The sequence below is a fragment of the Pelobates fuscus genome, chromosome 1, assembly GCF_036172605.1.
Source record: "Pelobates fuscus isolate aPelFus1 chromosome 1, aPelFus1.pri, whole genome shotgun sequence".
Lineage (NCBI taxonomy): Eukaryota > Metazoa > Chordata > Amphibia > Anura > Pelobatidae > Pelobates > Pelobates fuscus.
Genome location: NC_086317.1, coordinates 483,729,394 through 483,748,062, shown reverse-complemented (window position 1 = coordinate 483,748,062; position 18,669 = coordinate 483,729,394). Strand labels below are relative to the sequence as shown.

General features: G+C 38.5%; 1 protein-coding gene across 1 annotated transcript; it reads left to right on the top strand.

Moving 5' to 3' along the window:
- The first annotated feature begins 545 nt into the window (after nucleotides 1-545).
- Nucleotides 546-1,574, top strand: LOC134600154 (olfactory receptor 1E16-like). Its single transcript, XM_063444998.1, has one exon. The coding sequence runs from the start codon at nucleotides 546-548 to the stop codon at nucleotides 1,503-1,505; it is 960 nt and encodes a 319-aa protein (XP_063301068.1). The 3' UTR covers nucleotides 1,506-1,574.
- The last annotated feature ends 17,095 nt before the right edge of the window (nucleotides 1,575-18,669 follow it).

Here is an 18,669-nt window from a genome sequence, read left to right as displayed (position 1 = left end):
ACCGACAAGACAAGCCGTTTTACTGAAAATGAGCTTCATCAGACATAATGAGTTGATGAGTAAATGCATAGTTTAATTTAGGTGTTGAGTGTGGACTATGGGTTTTAGTTCCTTCAACTGTATTTTATATGGAAATATTTTGTTAAAATTTGCTAAAACTCCAATGTATATTATGTTCTAAGCCATGATATTGAGATTTATCATATTAGGCACAATGACCTATACATTTTTTATATCAAGTGTTACAACAATTTTTGATGATATCTCATTCTTAATCTTTAGGTTCACTTAATCTCCTCCTTTTTTATATTTTAAACGGTGCTCTTTCTAATCTACCTTTATAAAATTAGATGAAAAAAAATTGTTATGCTAGAATAGCTATTGCTATGAAATATTAAATGAATAAATCTAATTTAATTAATGTAAAAACTATATATTTTTAGATATTTTGTTGTTCACGTGTCTTTTTCCTTATTCTGTAGCTATTCTGTTTTCTTTCTATTATTTAACAAATACTTTGTTAATTGAGTTTCTAAAACAATTCAATGGCGAATCAATCTGATCTGTCTGAATTTGTTCTGATCGGATTTCCTGGACTCCCACAGAAGTTCCATCAATTGGTTTCAGTAACAATGTTCCTGGTCTACACTACAGCACTGTTGGCAAATGGCACCGTAATACTTCTGATTGCTTTTAGAAAACATTTACACCATCCAATGTATCTCATCATATGGAATCTTGCCCTTTCTGACCTCACTTTTGACACAGTTACTTTGCCCAAAACCATCGCCATGTATTGGTTTGCAGATGGGAAGATATCCTTTGTGGCATGCATGCTCCAGTCATTCTGTGTCAATTATTTGGCTTCTTTTGATTCTTTCATTATCATGCTGATGGCTATTGATCGTTATGTTGCCATTTGTAAGCCACTGAGATATTCTACAATAATCACCAATAACATGACTATTTTTCTCTGCTGCCTTTTATGGCTCATTGCATCATTTTTTGCAATTGCAATTGTGATTTTAGCATCACAACTTCCTTATTGTATATTAAACTACAAAATCAACAGCTGTTATTGCAATATTTCAGCGATGCTTTCAATAGCGTGTGTTGACTCATTTCCTCTAAGAAGAGTGGCTTTCACCCTTGCTATGATTGTGCTCCTAATACCCCTGACTTTTATTATATTCTCATATGTTGTAATAATAAGGACCATCAGTTCTTCCAGGAGCTCAGAAAACTGGCAAAGGGCATTTTACACCTGCTCTACACACTTGTTTATCATTGGCATGTACTTCATCCCTCGATTATTCATTTTTACAGCTAATCAACTGCGTTTGATTCTTAATGCCGATTTAAGTGTCTTGCTTCACTGTCTGTACACCTATGTTCCACATCTTGCCAGCCCCATTATATATTGTCTGAGAACAAGAGAAATTAAAAGGACCCTTAGTAATATATTCAAGATAAGCGGTGGAAACAATGAAAGAATTAGATATTGAAGGTGTCCTGTTACCTGTAGAATTTATTTAATTATAAGTAAAAAAACTAGCAGAATAATTAACTGTCATCATATATTGTCCCCCCTCCCAAAGTGAGTAAATCAATAAGTAAGTAATGTATCAACATGAGAAGTTTGTCTCCCTTAAAAAAGTATATGAGGATTAAATGCATTGTGACAAAGTGTCTTTAATTTTTTCCTGTATATAGATCAATAAGTAAAGATGGTTATAGGTGTCGTCAGGCACTCCCCAAACCAAACGTAAAAAAAACCCATAAAAATACAAATATATAGATATATAGATATATGTCTTATTTTTACATGATTATGTATTTTTATTAATTATTATTCGAGGGACCTGCTTGACAATTCAGGCAGAAAGTCCAGAGAGTTAAATTTGCAAGCCCTATATCTGAGACTGTGACTTTCCAATACAACATAAAAGCTGATGTTTGTACTCGAGAGATTTTGCTGCATACAAATGTGAGTTTTTTAACACAGTAAAACATGTAATGATGATGATATCATCAGTAAAAGTGGAATTTTTGTATGAAAAAAACAAAAACGTATGAGCATAACTTTGGCCAGGGTTTGTGACAAGCTAGAGTTCACTCTCACCACTAAGACCACCAGGGATCACAGCAAGAATCCACCAGGTAAAAGGTAAAAAGAGAGGGGAACTACTCCAAACAAATTCACACACACAGCACCCTCACACACACACACTGCACCCTCACACACACAGCACACTAAAAGCACCCTCACACACACACACACACACACACACACACACAGCACACTAACAGCACCCTCACACACACAGCACACTAACAGCATCCTCTGACACACACACAGCAGCCTTAGACACACACACACACAGCACCCTCACAGCACACTACCAGCACTATCACACACACACACACAGCGCAGTATATGTATGTATATATATGTGTGTGTGTGTGTGTGTGTGCGTGCGTGTGTGTGCGTGTGTGTATATAAATATATATTTCTCCACTCCTTCAAAAAATCGTTAAAAAAAACCAAAAGCGTATCAATTAAACTGTTAATAGCTCCCGACTGATTCCTCTTCTGCAACTGTCACTAGTCTAATACTATCCTTACCTTTTTGTGTCATTTTACCCCACTCCCTCTAGCATGTAAGCTCATTGAGCAGGGCCATCAACCCCTCTGTTCCTGTGTGTCCAACTTGTCTGGTTACAACTACATGTCTGTTCGTCCACCCATTGTAAAGGAATTTGATGGCGCCATATAAATATCATAATAATAATCATAATAATAATAATAATAATAATAATAATAATAATAATATACACGCAGTGCAATAGGCTGTGCACGCCTATGTGTTCTTCAATCAAAATGTCGTAAGTAAATGTCGTAAGTAAAACAACTATGATTAGAACAGCCACAAATCAACAATGATATAGCCTCAAGGAGGTGCTGATAGAAGTGGTATATCAGCTAAAAACATAAAACATACCATAAATATTAGCAATAAATCTTAGCAATAGATCGTTACAATAAATACTCTAACCCACATAGATAAATAAAGCTATAGATAGTAGTACACACACATTATAATTAAAATAGCCTAGTGTATTAGCTAGGTGATATGTGATATAGTGGAGGATATGTATATATGTACAGGATGGGTAAGGAGAGGAGAGGTTAAATAAAATTAAATAAGTAAAATTCTGCGTTAAAAGCATTAGGGGCAAGTGCCTGTAAATTAAACACCCATTCCATTTCGATTTGCCGAGAATATTTTTTATGTTTCCTCCTCTCCAAGGAATGTTACATTTTTTTTATGCCAATACATTTTAGTAATTTGGGTTCATTATTATGTCTGGTAAAGTTTCGATACTGAGTTATTGGGGTATCCTTGTTCTTATTTTATAAACTTCTTGTAGTCATCCCAACATATTGGAGGCCACATGGGCATTCCAACAGATAAATAAAAAAAATTGTACTACAGCTAAAAAAGTCTTTGATGTTGAATGTTTTTTTCTGTCCTATTAGATATAAAGTGTGTAGTTTTAGGCGGTACAGACTGATCAGTGCTTTTACATATGTAAAAACCTTTGGCTTCATTAAAAAAATAGGTTTGCAGTTTTTTATTGGGTTTAGATTCTTTTGTAAATTAGTAGTTAAAATGGATTTAAAATTTGGAGCTCCTCTAAAAATAATGTTCAGCTTATCAGGTGAAATATTTTTAAGCATTTCATCTTGTTTTAGTAGGTGCCAATGCTTGTTCACAATTTTGCTTGATGTGACCACTTTATTATTAAAATTGAAAATGATAGGGATGGATGGGGGGTCTGTGGTACTTTATCTTTGTATACTAAAAGGTTAGCTCTTTCTTGTTCCTTAACTTTGTTGATAGTGCTATTTAGACTGTTTGATGAATACTTTTTTTCGATAAATATGTTCTTTAACCCCTTAAGGACCAAACTTCTGGAATAAAAGGGAATCATGACGTGTCAGACATGTCATGTGTCCTTAAGGGGTTAAAAAGTTAGCCTGATCATTAAAATCATCTATTAGAGAGCAGTTTCTGCGAAGGCGTAGGAATTGACTTTTGGGAGCACTTTCAAGCCAGGGTTTATAATGACAACTAGATAGATCTATGGCTGTATTAGCACAAACCTTCTTAAAAAGCTGTTTTGTGTTAAGTTTACTATATATATATAGTGCTATGGTCAATGCCCACCACTAGGGCCAATTCACGTCACGTTCAATTTATAATAGGAGAAGTTTCCACATTTTGATATTAAGTGCATTAGATTGGGGAGTGAGATGCGGGGCTGGGTCAGGGTCAACAGGATGTCATCGGTGAATAAATTCGCCTTATACATCCTACCGTCAATCTGTATTCCGTGAATGGATAAGTTGTCCCTTATCATTGTCGCCAATGGCTCCAGCGCGAGCACATATAACATTGGTCTCTGTCGGGTCCCATTGGTGAAAATTTGTCTGATAAGAATCCTGTGTTCAGCACTTGGGCCGCTGGTCAGGAATCGAGTGCTCGGACCAATGAGAGGAAGCCTTCCGTTTTTCCAAATTTGCGCATGGTAGCTTCTAGAAAGCTCCAATTTAAGCAATCAAAGGCTTTCTCTGCATCAAGTGAGAGAAAAAGTCCACCCTTCCCTGATTTTTTCAGGCTTTGCAAGATACTTAGCACCTTGTGGGTATTATCTGATCTCTGTCGACCTTTCACAAAGCCCACCTGATTGTCATGAATAATGCATGGCAAAATAGTTTATAGTCAAAAGACATAAAGTTTTGCTGGTAATTTGGCATCCGAATTAAGTAGGATATCGGCCTAAAATTTTGAAGGGAGGTTGGTAGTTTGCCTGGTTTGGGGAGGGTAACAATGTGTGCCAACAAGATTTCTGGAGGTAGCTGTTGGTTCGAGATTGCCTCATTAAAGATCTGCATCAGTTGTGGTGCTAGAATGTCTTGGAATTGTTTGTAGTAGTCGTTAGTGAAGCCCTCAGGGCCGGGAGCTTTACCCAATTGGAGGGACCAAATTGTAGCTGTAACCTCCTCTACTGAGATGGAGGCTGTTAGGGATGTTTGCTGTTGGAGGGTGAGCCTGGGTAGTTCAATCTTGCCTAGATATGAGGATATCTCCCCTGTCGTCGGGTGGTGTAGGGCTGTGTTATTGCCGAGATTGTATAGTGTGGAGTAATACTGTGCCAATTCATTACTGATATGTATTGGAGACATGACCTTTTCTCCGTATTTGCTATGTAGGAACGCTATGTTTTGGTTTTTCCTGTTTCTTATTTAACCGGTTCGCCAATAGCTTCTCCACCCTATTTACTGGTAGTATTGCATTGCTTTTAGTCTTTACAGATAGAAGCCTACTTTTGTTAGTGCCTGCTGGTGTATTAGTCTCGTAATTTGTGTGATTTGTTCCCTCAGGAGCAGTGTTGGGCTCATTTGGTTTTGTGAGTTTAGTGTGTAGACTGGTGCAGATGTAACGCGTGTAGAGTGAAGACATTCAGTGTTCCTGAGTAAGCAGTTTATTTCACTTATAATTGTTTATGCTTTACTCCTCCACTCAGGACTCTCATTAGACTTTCTATGTACTTACTGAGTCTCTTCAACATCAATATGTATTGCATAGATTTTTACAATGTTAGCTACGGTATATCCGTTGGGATATTTGTATCCTGTTTCGGGCTACTCACACAGGGGAACGTGTGTCAGCTGTCAAATATGCAGGGATTTAAAATCATGACATACTTTATATAAGTGCAGGGACCATCCGAAACACGTACCTTTTCCTGTGACCCCATATATTATAGCACAGTTTTCAGCCCACTTAATATTATATATATATTTTCATACCATGGAGTTATAGAAAGTGGGTATGTGCCATATGGATCAACTAGGAGGCAGCTAATTGCACTGCCACACACTATTTGCATTTTACCACTCGATCCTGTTTGCCACTTTCATATACTTTTGGGTATTCCCAGTACAAATATCCTCTATGCATATTTCTTCCACTCCAGGTTTTGGGAGGAATACGCTGGTACTCAGTCCTTAGGACTTCACCACCCAGGTTTCCCTAGGGAATATTTATTCTGAGTCCCAGGTGTTAAGTCTCTTTATCATTTAGCTGTACTCTATAGCTTTATTTATTTTTATTTTTTTATTTAGTCACTGTCATTGATATTTCCTTCAACTACAGAGTACTTTACTGATATATATATAATATAAAATTTCATTAAAGGTTATATTTAATCTACTCTTGGTGTTTCACTACATTTGATGTTTCTCTTTAGTGTGTAGGGTTCAGAAGCAGCTGCTTCTTTGCCTGTTTGTCGAGGTGCAAGGCTCTTTTTATGAAGTCGTCTCTGATGACCAATTTGTGTGCCTGACAGATGGTGTGTTGCATGTCAGGGGTGATGTTATCAGTGAAGTCATTTTGAATGTCTACCGATAGTTGCCGGGAGAAGTCAGGGTCTCTTAAAACAGACTTGTTTGGGCTGCGATTTTTGAAGTCGTACATGTCTTTGAGGGTTAAAGTGACTCGTGCATGACCTGACCACAATATTTGTCCCACTCTACTCTCGACCATTTGGTCTAAATCAGAGCCCTTCATCAGGAATCTATCAATCCTCGAGTACGTGTTGTGGATGTGGGAGAAATAAGGATAGTCTCTGTCTGTGACATGAGTCACCCGCCAGGTGTCGTAATAGTGGTGCAGTGTAAGTGATTTCACCATGGCCCTGCATTGTCGTTTAAGTACTCTGTACCTTGGGCTGTGCAGTGACAGGGTGGTGTCAAGGGCTGTGTCTAACACATGATTAAAATCCCCAAATAAGATTGTAATGCGTGATTAATTTTTTTGTACTCTAAGGATGACTTTGTGTATGAGGTGCGTAGACGTATGCAATTGTATAAAGTACATTATTAAATTTCCAACAAATATAACATATCTGCTATTTTCATCTATATATTTTGTGCATAATTCAAACACTATGTTTCTACTTAAAAGAATGGAAACTCCCTTAGATTTACTTTGCGATGTGGAATGGAACTGGTGTGGGTGCATGTTTGTCAATAAAGTTGGGTATGCGTCCTTTTTAAAGTGGGTTTCTTGCAAGCAGACAACATCTATGTAAATATTTCTATCATATCCCCCCTGTCTCGTCTTTCCTCCACGCTATACATGTTAAGATCCTTTAACCTTCTCTGGTAAGTTTTATCCTGCAATTAATGAACCAGTTTAGTAGCCCTTCTCTGGACTCTTTCCAAAGTTTCCCTCCTGGAACATCAACCCTGTTGCAAATTTTAGTATCATCAGCAAAAAGACATACCTTACCATCAAGACCTTCTGCAATATCACTAATAAAAATATTAAAGACAATGGGTCCAAGTACAGATCCCTGAGGTACCCCACTGGTGTGAAGGAATACACCTTGTTTCCGAGACTCAAGCTTGTAGATAGCTTATGTGGCTTTGCTATATTAAAATTGGCTAACTTGGAATCATGCAATGCTTAATGCTCAAAATGACACTTAAGGCCATATATGCCTAGTTCCGGGAGCAGATAGCCCCCACTTGAGCTGTTTCTCCTAAAGCAGTCTGTTTCTTCTTTTTCCCGGAACTTATCTGTTATATGTACATGATGTTCATCCCAATGTCTTATCTGTACTCCTTTCCTGTTACTTCACTCCCTTCCTACTATTGTTTTATGAGTATTTGAATGTAAGCACTTTCTTCTAATGTATAAAAGCACAAGCTGTTTCAAGAAAATGTCAGAGGCTTATTTTGATATCCAACACGCATGTCTGATTCACGATTCTGCAAGTGCACATGATACAATTTTGTTTCCCCTGAATATAACAAAGATCGATATTGAATCTATGACACTGGTAACTAGACCTTGCTTCGAATATACCCCGTTGACTGCCTGTCATTCAGCCACTGCCTCACCCATTCAACAATATTGGAATCCAAACTTAAAGATTGCAGTTTATTGATAAGCCTTTTATTTGGAACAGTGTCAAAAGCCTTACTGAAATCTAGGTAAGCAATGTCTACTGCACCACCCTGATCTATTATTTGAGTTACCCAATCAAAAAAATCAATAAGATTAGTTTGGCATGATCTCCCTGAAGTAAACCCATGCTGTCTCTGATCTTGAAATCCATGTGATTTTAGATGTTCAACAATCCTGTCCTTTAACATGGTTTCCATCACTTTCCCCACTACTGAAGTAAGGCTTATCGGCCTGTAGTTGCCCGACTCCTCCCTATTACCTTTCTTGTGAATGGGTACAACATTCGCTAATTTCCAATCTTTATTGACATACACTCAGCTCCTTTAAGGAATACATGCATGTTCTTTTAGACTTGTGTCATAAAACTAGAATGTTTTTAGATATACATTTTTAGATATAAACTTAGAAGTTATTTCCTAACTCTTAGTTCCTTTAATCTCAGAAATAGAGTTGGTATACAAATGCTGTGCACTTAAGATTTGAAATAAACTGCTACATACTCAGATGTTTATCCCTAGCACACAACTCAAAATAGAAGCTCACAAATAGATAGGAGTTGAGCAGTATTATTTAAAAAATATTCCCCACTCCCACAGGGACGTTTCAGCCTTCGTCCGTGGCTTTTGATCCTGATGAAAGCCACGGACGAGGGCTGAAACGTAGATTTTTTAATGGAAATGGAATAAAGAAATTATACTTTTACAGAAGGCCGTGAGTGCAAGCCTTTGTTTACTATTTTTCACTATATATATATATATATATATATATATATATATATATATATATATATAATAGAAACAGATAATACAGATAATAGTGCAATATCCTTTTAAAATGGGACACATTTAAATCCTGGTATAATTACCACACTGAATAAAACCTTACTGAATAAAACTACAAATATGATTATTCTTTTTTCGTATTATGTTAATATACTAAAAGTTAACACCTTTATTTTACATAATTATTATAAAAAAAACATATAACATTTTCCTGCTTACAAGAACAAATGGTAAGTAAAATGGAATTCCACCGCTACTCACATCCGAGCTAAGTCATTCAGATGCTATCAGGGTCAGGGGTCCTCTGTTTTTTTCAGCCGTCTCTTCAATCTTAATAGTTTCTATAGTATTGTTAAGATAAGTAGATGAATATTTTTTTCAACAAATTTGTCCTTTAAAAATTCAGTATGTGTGTTAAAATCTTGTAATTGAGAGCAATTTCCATGTAAACGTAGAAATTGGCTTTGTGGAGCACTTTCTAGCCAGGGTTTGTAATGGCAACTGGATTATTCAATTGCAGTACTAACGCATACTTTTTATAAAAAGGTTTTATAGAGAATTTTGTTGTCTTTAATAAAAATATTGAGGTCTCATAAATTGATAGCTATTTTACTAAATTCGTATGATAAAATAATGCCCCTATTGTTGTAATTTAAATAGTTAATAAAATAAATAAGAACATCTTCTGTGCCCTCCCAGATAAAAATTGATCATTAATGTATCTAAAATAGGTAAGCAGGTTCACCTGCCAAGAATGCCCTCCCCATACAGAGGTAGACTCCCAATCTGCCATAAATAGGTTGGCATAGCTCGGGGCGAACCAGGTCCCCATCGAGTAATTCCATTAATATATTTAGAACCAAAAATACACAAAAATGAGAATAATCCTACAGGCCGACTGATTGTGTCAGGGATTGGCTCCCTCCTATCCAACTTATCTGAATATATTGACATACTTCTCCAACCTTCCATGAAACTAATGAAATCCTACCTCAAAGACTCTATGACACTATTACGCTTTTTAAACAATTTCAAATGGCAACCCAATTTCATTTTAGTTACATGGGATGTGCATTCCCTTTATACCATTATTCCCCACCACATAGGATGTCAGGCAGTTAAAAATATTCTAACTAAGGAAAATAGAATTCCAAAAACTCAAATCGATTTTATATTAGAAGCTATAAATATTGTTTTAAACAATTACTATTTTTGGTTTCTCCATTCATTTTATTTTTTTTTTTAAAAAAGGGACAACGATGGGGACCAGGTTCGCCCCGAGCTATTCCAACATATTTATAGCAGATGGGGAGTCCACTGCTGTATGGGGAGTGCATGCTTGGCAGGCGAGCCTGGTTACTTATTTTAGATACAATGATGATCTATTTTTTTATCTGTAAGAGCACAGAAGATGTTCTTATTTCTTTTATTAACTATTTAAATGACAACAATAGGGGCATTATTTTATCATACAAATTTAAGGGGGAAAAGGGGAGGGAAAAAGGGAAAGAGGAAAAAGATCTGTTCCCAAAATTTTAAATTAACAAATAGTTAATAGTTAAGTCCTTTATTGGTGAAATCTAAGATGGGACATCAAAACAAAAAGCTATCAGAGTAATGACTTGCTGACTAGAGGATCGAGTCAGTTATGGCAGTCAAAAACCTAGAATCAAAATATAACAGAAAAAAGAAGAAAAATAAAACTAATAGTCATAATACGGGTGATGCGAACATGAAACATATTCATATTTAGCCGGGTAGGTAAAGCATCACGGTGTCAAAATAAAAAACAATTATAATCCCAAGGAGTAAAGGGGTCAGAGATACTCCCAGGAGGCTTGTCTGAAAGGGCAAGACTCTAAAGCCCAAAACGGCAAGTATAGAGTTAATGTCAGTAGTTTGTGTGAATACACACCTAGTCAACATTCAGTGATCCCCTAGATGAGAGGATCACCTTCTTTGCGTGAATATGCCCTGCGCTACTAAAAGTACGCTATAATTCGATATAATGTTGCAATATAACATGCGGATATAATATAGAGTGACAAAGCACCCAACTCGAGCAGAATAATGTCCGAGAATGGTACACAGTAGCTGAAACAACACCGAGACTATAACAAAGTTACAGAAATGGTTGTAAAGAAGCAGGTATCAAATAGTAGCGATAGACCTGATAACATACATGGATCCTGTTCAGAGAATTGATTAGCTGTACAGATAAACAGAGATGTAGTGAGAAAGATGCCTTCATGGGCATCTGGTACAGGAAAGGGGAGTAAGGTAATACGAATGTACGAGACAAGTCCTCCTAATGGAGGGGAAATGCTAGAAAACCAACCCTAAGATATAGAGATCATATGGTAAAGCCCTATAGAACCCTGATAGGTATGAAGATAACTTGAAGTATGTGCCCCTGACGGCAAATTGCCGTCAAGATCCCAGAGCTGACTGAATTCCCTGATCGTGGTATGTATTCATCGGACTATTCATCATGACCCAACATAATAATATGGGGACCAGTCAAGCAGGTTTGTAGTGATGGTGGTCGCTGTTGCTGATAAGACGAATGAATGTTCATTTAGAACGGCTGACTACCGTCTAGAATTAACAATCAAGTAAAGCCAACCTATAACAGATACTGATAAGGAACGCAGACACAAATATATATTGCACCCCAGATCCCAGAGCTGACTAGATACCCTAATCGTGGTCTATAATCGGCAGCCTATTCATCATAACAAAAAATGATGATAATCAAGGGACCAGTAATACAAGTCTGTTAGTGGTTGCTATTACCGGTTAAACAAATCAAAGTTCGTAAGAGAGGCTGGCTGCCGTCTCGTGTAAAAAATAGAATCTAAATGAGGCATCCGCCAGTCAATACTTATAGAGGAGCACAGAGAGAAAATATCGCGCCCCGACGCGCGTTTCGCCTAAGTTTGAGGCTCATCAGGGGGAACTGATTCATCAGTTACCAGTTGTTTAAAACCCCCCGCCATTGATTCTGATTGGTTGCATGTAAATTGCAATCAGCAGGGCGGGTACGGTGGCTCCAAAGGGTCAAAAATAGACAGACAATCCTAGCGAAAGTGATTGCAATAGATCTAGGGCAAAAGGATGTAATCTCACGTAAGGAAAAAGAGACGGGTCACTGGAGAGGAAGGATATGATAATAGATTCCCCCAGGTCCCAGACAGATAAGTCAAATTACACAATCATTGTGCAAATCCTTGAAAAATCTAAGATTGTCAATAGTCATCACTGTTAGGTAAATGAAGATGTTTGGCCATCGTAAGAGCTGAAACTGATGCCCTAAAAAGGCAAACGGTCACAAAGAAAGAGAGTCACAGACCAAAGAGTGATGATCCATGGGTACTCTTGGGATAGCGATTGTAATATGAAAACAAAGTACTAAGTAACACGAGAAGATAGTCATAGATAGAGGTGGCTAATACAATTGTGTCAATTAGCCAGAGGGCAAATAGCCTCAATTCATATCACAGTGTCAATCAACAGTGCCACATCATGAAGTGATCAAATAAGAGGTTGCTAGGTATACTAAAATGGATGTTAACGCAATAACCAGTGGTGTCCATTAGACTTCTTTCTTTCCAAATGCCAGTGATTTTTATAAATGTAAGAGATGTATCGTCTATAGAAATACTGGCCCCTCTATCCCATCAAGAACTACTTTATTTAAATCAGTGGTGACAGTTAAAATTGAATCTATCTACTGGAATGCCCTTGTGGCCTCCAGAATGTAAGCATGACGACAAGAAGTTTAAAAATCAAACTGAGTGAACATTGTGGAAACATAAAAAGTAATACTCTAATCATATTTGTATACAGAACAACAATACAAGATCACTCAAATTCACTGGTATTAAAAAATGTGTCACCCCCGGAGAGGCGGAAATATTAAAAATATTTTAGGTAGAACAGAGATGGAATGGGTATTTAACTTAAAAATTCTAATCCCCCATGGTCTTAACGCAGACTTTGACCTGTTTAATTTGATCTAATTCTATGCATCTTTACTTATACATGTGTATTTGGAATCTGGTTTATTATCATCAGGTTCATGTTGCTTATTGTGCTCCTATTTATATAACTCTTTATTATCATGCTCTTACATATATTATTGTGTTTTATTGCGTTTTATTACTATATTTATATATATTTCTATGCTGCCCACTCTTCTCTCCACCCCCCCTTCCAGTGTATCCACCTATCAGCTCGTTATCTACTCGAGCTGTCATGTTGTGGCTAAATGCCGCCAACCACAATATGGCTTCATGCCAACCTTTTCCCCAGCCAACCGCACATGCACAGTATTCGGCCGGTGTTCTATCAAATTCCCCTACCTCGTGAAAATCCCCTACCCTCGTCACTTCCGGTGAGGGGAATCAGCTGGATCCTGTGCTGAACATGCATGCTAGCACTCCTGCTACTCCTCCACAGCAAGGTCCTGGAAGGTAAGTAACACAGCCAGGTCCTGGAAGGTACACTTTTATTACAATTAGTGCATTCACTAAGCTTAGGCACACAGGACATTTAGGGTTAAGTGAGGGTTCAAATTAGGGTTAGGTAAGTGTGTTGAACCTCTCTCACACTCTATTCTCACCCTAACCCTTGGGGTAAGGGTTAAAATAAAGTGTGAGAAATCACAATTTAGTGATATTCACCTGAAGTGAAATATCCCTAAACCTAACCCTAATTTGAACCCTAACATTAAATGTCCCATGTCCTAAGCTTAGTGAATGCACTAACTATAATGAAAGATTAAAACTAGTTTTACTTACCTTCCAGGACCTTGCTGTGGAGGAGTAGCAGGAGTGCTAGCACGCATGTGCAGCACAGGATCCAGCTGATTCCCCTCACCGGACGTGCAGAGGTTAGGGGATTTTCACGGGTAGGGAAATTTGATAGAACACCGGCGATATCTAAATTACATGCGATTACAATGCTAAGTGAGCTGATCGCGTGTTTACTTGCCTCTCCTACACAGCCGACCGCACAGATCTCGTGTTGTTGTTGTAGACTGGGTGTACTCTGAGTTGTCCATCACAAACAACTTTACCCATAATACCTTGTGACACACACTATTCCTATGTCACATGACTCACTTGTATCATTTAAGTCTTACACATCCAATGCTCGTTTTAGATGACATTTAAAGTTATAACACTATCTCTGTATATTTTTTATTATATTACTTTTATTTATGTTTGTCATAATTTTTATATCCTAATTTCTAATTGGCTAATTGAATTTTAGGCGCCAGTTTTAATTACAATGTACTCATATGTAAACTAAGGATGTCAGGCTGTCATTTTTATTCCATTTGAAGAAGCCACATATGGTGAAATGCATTGTGGTTATTTTAATTGTGTGCTTTAGCAATAAAAGTATTTTGGTTACCTAAGTTGTACCAATTTTCTTTTTATTGTATTTTATATGCGCTTTTTTATTTTCCGGACATTTTTATCTGTTCCTGTACTCAAAGAAATCCGAGGTGGGGATCATTTCACCAACACTTTATCAATACAGCAGTGTTTCCTGCTCTAGATTCGTGAGTATAATTTTATTTATTTTTATATAACATTTTATCATATTATGAGCACTATCGTTATCCTTTTAATCCTATTATGGAGCCCTGGATACCCAGACTGCATTGATGGACGTACCTCTCCTGCATTTCCCATAAGTGGGGTTATACTGCTGTACGCCCTCCACACTAGCGCTGGTCATAGCTCTTGCAAATGTGAGTGTACTACCATCTTTTTACACATATTTTATCTCTGGATCCCAATTTATTGCACTATAGGCTGCTTTTGTATCTCCCTCTTGTCTCCATACATATACGAATATCTTGAGCTACTCTGATGGACCTACTCCTGAGGAAAATTCTCCACAAACACTTTGACCCTACCCTGCTGCTCTAGTGAGACTTTATATTGAACAATCACTTCTAACTCTATTGGTGCAGCCTTTTTCGTTTTTTTTGCATTATTCTTTTGTTTCACTGAAGGGTTTGGAGGGATTCCCTTTGTAACGAACCCTGAAGTGGTAGCTAGGGGTTCATCAGTTTTTAACCGAACGGCAGAGAGCAAGAGAATAGCTTGCCGTTCGGTTCTCCGTTCGTCTATTAATCCAGAGTAAGTGAAGCGCTCAAGCTGAATTTCCCGAAAGCAGTAATCAGGTACCCATACATCAGTCGAAACATGATGAAGGATGCAACAGGAATTAAATTTTATTGTGCCACACTGGCTTTTATGCAAGTTTTCAGGCCAGGGAAACACAACTTAGTCTGCAACTGTCACAAGTCTAATACTATCCTTACCTTTTTGTGTCATTTTATCCCACTCCCTCTAGCATGTAAGCTCATTGAGCAGGGCCCTCAACCCCTCTGTTCCTGTGTGTCCCACTTGTCTGGTTACAACTACATGTCTGTTCGTCCACCCATTGTAAAGCGCTGCAGAATTTGACGGCGCTCTATAAATATAATAATAATAATAATAATAATAACCAATAAAAATACAGAGCACAGTAAATCCACTCCTTTCTGCTTGGAGATAATTGGGTCAGATAAACCTAATTATCACTGGGTAGAGGGAACACAATTTCCCCAATATCTGGAAATCACCCCAAAACTTACAGGACCCCCACAAATGTAACATCCCCTGATAGTCCCTATCTGGGTGACCAACATATCCAAAAATAACCCAGATCGGTTCAAGGGTTTTCGATTTTCATGGAAGTCCCAGTTGACCAACCGCACATGAGGCTCCTGCCCAGAACAGTTCCATGATTTCAGGCCGTGCGGTCAGTCTATTTCATTAAGTCCTTAAAAACAAACTAATGCACGAATGGATCCCTCTGGCTCATAGCAGCGACTGTTCCCCTCGTTCGTGGGAACCAAACTGCTGTACAGCGCTCTCCTAGCTGATCGGGAAAAGGAACCAGGCATTCGTCAGTTTGACAGGTGTTTCGGGAAGTTGAGTGTCCAATTTTAGTTCCAGACACTCGACGACCAAGTCCCGCTGCCTCCTTTCATGCAAACAAGATGGCCACCATTTTCTCTGCCACGTGGCGTTCGGCTATACGAACGGCAGCCACACATAGAGGGCACTTAAGTGAACGTTTCCTTTATCAATATGAGCCAGAGGGGTGGTCGGTCGTTCGGTAGTTTGAAAACTACCGAACAAATAAACAAAAGGTGAAAAATATCCGAAATATTATGCGAATAAAGATAGAGAAAGCTGGTTTTCTCACACCCTTCTTTAGGGTTGCTGCCTACCTACATATTGTCTGTGAATTAGAGCTGACCTATTGTTGCATTGTGTGTCTCTTTAATGCTAGATGCGACTCTTCGTTATGGTTTTCCCGGCTCCCTCTGTTCGAAATAAGTGCATGTAACTCTGTGATACTCTGTCCACCGCTTTGCGTCTGACGTCTAAGCGTTTTGCCGGTTGTTTCCGGCCTTCTCAGGATGTGATGATGCTGCCTCCATCCAAGAGGGTTTTTAAGGGCACATATATTAATATTTCATATTAAATAATACTGCTCCAGTCTTATCTATTTTTGTGTCACAAAACTGCTGATTTAAAGAAGAACTAACACTTTTATAAATTACCTTAGCAATAACCCTCAACTGTCAATCACACAGCCGGTTTCCCGCTCTTACTCAGTTTCAGGCAGAGTGGAAGTGAGGCATCAGCTTGGCATACTGCAGTGACACTCATTCATAATAAAAAATAATTCTATCTACTCCCTCATCCAAATAATAATATCATAAATCTTAAACCTGTGAAAAATAATTCAAACTTGCTTGCAGATCTTAAGAGGTTCATGGGTGTTAATCGTCATGTAACAAGCCTTCTGATCCATCTTCAGCTCCAGAGGAAGACGTTTACCGGACCTCAGAGTGGCCGGACTTGTGTCTGAGAGTAGTCATAGGAATAGTCAGAGGTCAAGGGAGTACAGAAGACGGGCACACAATAATCCAAGCCAAAATAATGGAAAACCAGAGAACAGAATAGTCAGAAGGGAAGCTAAGAGTCAGATACCAAAAAATCAATGAGAATATAAAGAGCGCTAGAGAACTCAAACAAGAACCACACTAGGGCGCCTAACAAATGCCATGGTTGCCTTTTTATAGTGTGGGATCTTTTGCTTTAAAACCACGCCCCCCAAAAGGTCTGGGAGCGTGGCCACATTTGAATTTTGGCAGCACTATTTTGCTGACGTCGGCGCACATGCACCGCATCATAAAAGTGGGCGTGTTGCAAGCGTCAGGCGTCAGAAAGACTGAGTCGCGTCTCGGAAGTGTTAGAAGAGGACGCCGCACTGCGCGGGTCCGGCGGGGAAAGGTAAGGTATCGTTACAATAAGACATTGTGTCCTGTTCAACACTATAAACCTACAAGTATTTGAGGGCAAATTAACAAATTTATCATAAGTTCTTACAATGCCAATTGGTTTATTTATTTTTTTGCAAGAAAAGCTAGTGGGTGCCATCACCTTCCTTCTACGGACCAGCCTCCACTGAGTGCTCTGCAAGACATCACATGAACTAACTAATCTAAATGGATGCTAATTTTTTAAATAAACTTAAAAAAGCAAAAGCATGTGGGGTATACTAAAACGTATAATTATTAAAAAGCCAATTTCAATAAGATTAGGGCAGCTCTACAACAAATCAACTGGCATAAACTCCTTAGTGAAAAAAAAACACTGAGGATAAATGGAAACTATTCAAACAAATATTAGAAAGGTACCATTGGGCAATAACTATAAAATAAAAATTTAAACCAAAGAGAAGTAAAACAAGAGATTAAAAATAAGAAAAGGGGGGGGCGGGCCAGACCGTCATGCTGCATGGACGCTCCATCGGCTTTCTTGCTATAAACTGCACCAGAGCGGAACTTTTACCGGAACGAAGCTGGGAGATGGCGGCCCGTGTTGTGCCGGTTCCCGGGAGTGGACCTGTATATTGCCTCTCAGTCTCTGGGAGGGAGATCATCGGTCCCTGAGACTGGGGCCTTCTCCGGTGCTGAGCGGAGTGGATGGCCGCCACTCCGCTATCCTGTCCAATCACTGCAGGATGGATCCCTGGTTCCACAGATAGCTGGCCCTGTTCTCCCCCCTCTTGGCCGGGGGGGTGATCCCGGTCCTCACCTTGAGGGCCCAGCCGATAAACCGCAACGCTGAGCGGCAAGAGACTCCACGTGAGAGAGACCCTACCTAAGATGGCGGCCGCCACATGTCTAGTGGATAGGCGGGAGAAAGCGGACTTTCCATTCTCAGGCACCAGGGTTCCTCTGGATAAACTAAGCAACAATACAAGATCAATACAAGAAAGTATTGAAAGTGCTCCACACAATACAAGATCACTCAAATTCACTGGTATTAAAAAATGTGTCACCCCCGGAGAGGCGGAAATATTAAAAATATTTTAGGTAGAACAGAGATGGAATGGGTATTTAACTTAAAAATTCTAATCCCCCATGGTCTTAACGCAGACTTTGACCTGTTTAATTTGATCTAATTCTATGCATCTTTACTTATACATGTGTATTTGGAATCTGGTTTATTATCATCAGGTTCATGTTGCTTATTGTGCTCCTATTTATATAACTCTTTATTATCATGCTCTTACATATATTATTGTGTTTTATTGCGTTTTATTACTATATTTATATATATTTCTATGCTGCCCACTCTTCTCTCCACCCCCCCTTCCAGTGTATCCACCTATCAGCTCGTTATCTACTCGAGCTGTCATGTTGTGGCTAAATGCCGCCAACCACAATATGGCTTCATGCCAACCTTTTCCCCAGCCAA

Coding starts and splice junctions, on each gene's coding strand:
- LOC134600154 (XM_063444998.1), top strand. CDS start 546: ATGGCGAATCAATCTGATCTGTCTGAATTTGTTCTGATCGGATTTCCT.